This window comes from Procambarus clarkii, chromosome 4 (genome assembly GCF_040958095.1).
Source record: "Procambarus clarkii isolate CNS0578487 chromosome 4, FALCON_Pclarkii_2.0, whole genome shotgun sequence".
Classification (NCBI taxonomy): domain Eukaryota; kingdom Metazoa; phylum Arthropoda; class Malacostraca; order Decapoda; family Cambaridae; genus Procambarus; species Procambarus clarkii.
Window position 1 is genome coordinate 40,264,061 of NC_091153.1, and position 4,761 is coordinate 40,268,821.

At 49.1% G+C, this 4,761-nt stretch overlaps 2 protein-coding genes across 2 annotated transcripts; both read left to right on the forward strand.

Annotated features, from left to right (window-relative positions):
- Positions 1 to 1,436: 1,436 nt before the first annotated feature.
- Positions 1,437 to 3,108, forward strand: LOC138371163 (dentin sialophosphoprotein-like). The gene is made up of 2 exons (XM_069336001.1): positions 1,437 to 2,679; positions 2,768 to 3,108. The coding sequence occupies exons 1-2, from the start codon at positions 1,437 to 1,439 to the stop codon at positions 3,106 to 3,108; spliced, it is 1,584 nt and encodes a 527-aa protein (XP_069192102.1).
- A 20-nt stretch (positions 3,109 to 3,128) lies between these two features.
- Positions 3,129 to 4,537, forward strand: LOC138371170 (dentin sialophosphoprotein-like). Its single transcript, XM_069336009.1, has 2 exons — positions 3,129 to 3,762; positions 3,852 to 4,537. The coding sequence occupies exons 1-2, from the start codon at positions 3,129 to 3,131 to the stop codon at positions 4,535 to 4,537; spliced, it is 1,320 nt and encodes a 439-aa protein (XP_069192110.1).
- The last annotated feature ends 224 nt before the right edge of the window (positions 4,538 to 4,761 follow it).

Sequence of the window (4,761 nt, forward strand, 5' to 3'; positions counted from 1 at the left end):
GAATCTGGTCCCAGGTTCGTAAGTGCTTGCGTAACTGCTTCGTGATTCTGGCCCCAGGTTCGTAAGTACTTGCGTAACAGCTTCGTGAATCTGGCCCCAGGTTCATAAGTGCTTGCGTAACTGCTTCGTGAATCTGGTCCCAGGTTCGTAAGTGCTTGCGTAACTGCTTCGTGAATCTGGTCCCAGGTTCGTAAGTGCTTGCGTAACTGCTTCGTGAATCTGGCCAGTATTACTGAAGGCAATTTAATGGTGGTCACTCGAACGATAGTGCCTAAAATGTACCTCTTTCCACGTTTCCTCGAACCGTATAACTGCCTTTTCCTCCGTCTAATCGTATAGCACAGGCGTCTACCTCATCACCTCGGACCAGCGGACCCGAGTTCAATCCCCCGAGGCGGGGGAGAAATGGGTTGGCATTGTATATCTGGCACTGAAATAGGCCACTGTGTAGTTAGCAGAGTGATTGTGGGTTGTTTAGCACTCTGCAAGCCCCATTACCACAGTGCCATTAGCCCCATTACCACAGTGCCATTAGCCCCATTACCACAGTGCCATTAGCCCCATTACCACAGTGTCATTAGCCCCATTACCACAGTGCCATTAGCCCCATTACCACAGTGCCATTAGCCCCATTACCACAGTGCCATTAGCCCCATTACCACAGTGCCATTAGCCCCATTACCACAGTGCCATTAGCCCCATTACCACAGTGCCATTAGCCCCATTACCATAGTGTCAATTAGCTCCATTACCATAGTGCCATTAGCCCCATTACCACAGTGCCATTAGCCCATTACCACAGTGTCACCAACCCATTACCAACCCATTAATGTGTCTCATGGCCCCATTAACAACAGCGTCTGAGAGACACTGATCTTAATGACACGTTAAATGAGCAATATCAAGGTTAGGTTAGGTTAGGTTAGGTTAGGTTAGGTTAGGTTATATCAAGAGCAGGTTAGGTTAGGTTATATCAAGAGCAGGTTAGGTTAGGTTATATCAAGAGCAGGTTAGGTTAGGTTATATCAAGAGCAGGTTAGGTTAGGTTATATCAAGAGCAGGTTAGGTTAGGTTATATCAAGAGCAGGTTAGGTTAGGTTATATCAAGAGCAGGTTAGGTTAGGTTATATCAAGAGCAGGTTAGGTTAGGTTATATCAAGAGCAGGTTAGGTTAGGTTATATCAAGAGCAGGTTAGGTTAGGTTATATCAAGAGCAGGTTAGGTTAGGTTATATCAAGAGCAGGTTAGGTTAGATTATATCAAGTTAGAGCAATATCAAGGTGCAGGACTCCACACCTGAGACGCGTGTAGCAAGGTGTTCGTGCAATTATCTTGCAATATGTCAGCATCTTCTTATGAGGCTTTTGTTTACTTCTATTTATTCACTTTATTATTTATTTATGTATGTTTATTTATTAATTTATTTATTTTTATGGATGTGTCAGATGGTTCTGGCACTTGTGGGGATGTGTCAGATGGTTCTGATACTTGTGGGGATGTGCCAGATGGTTCTGACACTTGTGGGGATGTGCCAGATGGTTCTGACACTTGTGGGGATGTGTCAGATGGTTCTGACACTTGTGGGGATGTGCCAGATGGTTCTGACACTTGTGGGGGATGTGTCAGGTGGTTCTGACACTTGTGGGGATGTGTCAGATGGTTCTGACACTTGTGGTAATGTGTCAGATGGTTCTGGCACTTGTGGGGATGTGTCAGATGGTTCTGACACTTGTGGGGATGTGTCAGATGGTTCTGGCACTTGTGGGGATGTGCCAGATGGTTCTGACACTTGTGGGGATGTGTCAGATGGTTCTGATACTTGTGGGGATGTGCCAGATGGTTCTGACACTTGTGAGGATGTGTCAGATGGTTCTGGCACTTGTGGGGATGTGTCAGATGGTTCTGACACTTGTGGGGATGTGTCAGATGGTTCTGGCACTTGTGGGGATGTGTCAGATGGTTCTGACACTTGTGGGGATGTGTCGGATGGTTCTGACACTTGTGGGGATGTGTCAGATGGTTCTGACACTAGTGGGGATGTGCCAGATGGTTCTGACACTTGTGTGGATGTGCCAGATGGTTCTGACACTTGTGGGGATGTGTCAGATGATTCTGACACTAGTGGGGATGTGCCAGATGGTTCTGACACTAGTGGGGATGTGCCAGATGGTTTTGACACTTGTGGGGATGTGCCAGATGGTTCTGACACTTGTGGGGATGTGTCGGATGGTTCTGACACTTGTGGGGATGTGTCAGATGGTTCTGGCACTTGTGGGGATGTGCCAGATGGTTCTGACACTTGTGGGGATGTGTCAGATGGTTCTGATACTTGTGGGGATGTGCCAGATGGTTCTGACACTTGTGGGGATGTGTCAGATGGTTCTGGCACTTGTGTGGATGTATCAGATGGTTCTGACACTTGTGGGGATGTGCCAGATGGTTCTTACACTTGTGGGGATGTGTCAGATGGTTCTGACACTTGTGGGGATGTGTCAGATGGTTCTGACACTTGTGGGGATGTGCCAGATGGTTCTGATACTTGTGGGGATGTGCCAGATGGTTCTGACACTTGTGGGGATGTGTCAGATGGTTCTGACACTTGTGGGGATGTGTCAGATGGTTCTGATACTTGTGGGGATGTGCCAGATGGTTCTGGCACTTATGGGGATGTGTCAGATGGTTCTGATACTTGTGGGGATGTGCCAGCTTGGTTCTGGCACTTGTGGGGATGTGTCAGATGGTTCTGATACTTGTGGGGATGTGCCAGATGGTTCTGACACTTGTGGGGATGTGTCAGATGGTTCTGACACTTGTGGGGATGTGTCAGATGGTTCTGACACTTGTGGGGATGTGTCAGATGGTTCTGACACTTGTGGGGATGTGTCAGATGGTTCTGATACTTGTGGGGATGTGCCAGATGGTTCTGACACTTGTGGGGATGTGTCAGATGGTTCTGACACTTGTGGGGATGTGTCAGATGGTTCTGATACTTGTGGGGATGTGCCAGATGGTTCTGGCACTTGTGGGGATGTGTCAGATGGTTCTGATACTTGTGGGGATGTGCCAGCTTGGTTCTGGCACTTGTGGGGATGTGTCAGATGGTTCTGATACTTGTGGGGATGTGCCAGATGGTTCTGACACTTGTGGGGATGTGTCAGATGGTTCTGACACTTGTGGGGATGTGTCAGATGGTTCTGGCACTTGTGGGGATGTGCCAGATGGTTCTGACACTTGTGTGGATGTGCCAGCTTGGTTCTGGCACTTGTGGGGATGTGTCAGATGATTCTGGCACTTGTGGGGATGTGTCAGATGGTTCTGATACTTGCGGGGATGTGCCAGATGGTTCTGACACTTGTGTGGATGTGCCAGATGGTTCTGACACTTGTGGGGATGTGTCAGATGGTTCTGACACTTGTGGGGATGTGTCAGATGGTTCTGACACTTGTGGGGATGTGCCAGATGGTTCTGACACTTGTGGGGATGTGTCAGATGGTTCTGACACTTGTGGGGATGTGTCAGATGGTTCTGATACTTGTGGGGATGTGTCGGATGGTTCTGACACTTGTGGGGATGTGCCAGATGGTTCTGACACTTGTGGGGATGTGCCAGATGGTTCTGGCACTTGTGGGGATGTGTCAGATGGTTCTGGCACTTGTGGGGATGTGTCAGATGGTTCTGATACTTGCGGGGATGTGCCATATGGTTCTGACACTTGTGTGGATGTGCCAGATGGTTCTGACACTTGTGGGGATGTGTCAGATGGTTCTGATACTTGTGGGGGATGTGTCAGATGGTTCTGGTACCAGTGGAGATGTGTCAGATTGATTCTGACACTAGTGGGGATGTGCCAGGTGGTTCTGACTCTTGTGGGGATGTGTCAGATGGTTCTGATACTTGTGGGGATGTGCCAGATGGTTCTGACACTTGTGTGGATGTGTCAGATGGTTCTGACACTTGTGTGGATGTGCCAGATGGTTCTGATACTTGCGGGGATGTGCCAGATGGTTCTGACACTTGTGTGGATGTGCCAGATGGTTCTGACACTTGTGGGGATGTGCCAGATGGTTCTGATACTTGCGGGGATGTGCCAGATGGTTCTGACACTTGTGTGGATGTGCCAGATGGTTCTGACACTTGTGGGGATGTGCCAGATGGTTCTGACACTTGTGGGGATGTGCCAAATCGTTCTGACACTTCTGGGGATGTGCTAGATGGTTCTGGCACTTGTTGGATGTGCCAGATGGTTCTGATACTTGCGGGGATGTGCCAGATGGTTCTGATACTTGCGGGGATGTGCCAGATGGTCCTGATACTTGTGGGGATGTGTCAGATGGTTCTGACATTTGTGGGGGATGTGCCAGATGGTCCTGATACTTGTGGGGATGTGTCAGATGGTTCTGGCACTTGTGGGGATGTGTCAAATGATCCTGACACTCACAGGGATGTGCCAAGTAGTTCTGGCACTCACAGGGATGTGCCAAGTAGTTCTGGCACTCACAGGGATGTGCCAGATAGTCACCAGTCCCTGGCACCCTAGGCAGGGACGGGTGCCAGCTGGCTCGAGTGCCACCATCCTGGGATGACCCTTCTAATGGCCAGTGATTTGAGGGACTGCGGTTGGGCTCGATTTTTTTTTTTTTGTCACAGCTGATAGCTCTGAGACAGTGGTGCCAAGTTATTGGTGCCAGGTTAGTGGTGCCAAGACATGCATTTGTCTCTTATATCTTTTAAGACAGGGGTGGGTAACCCTTGGCACACGTG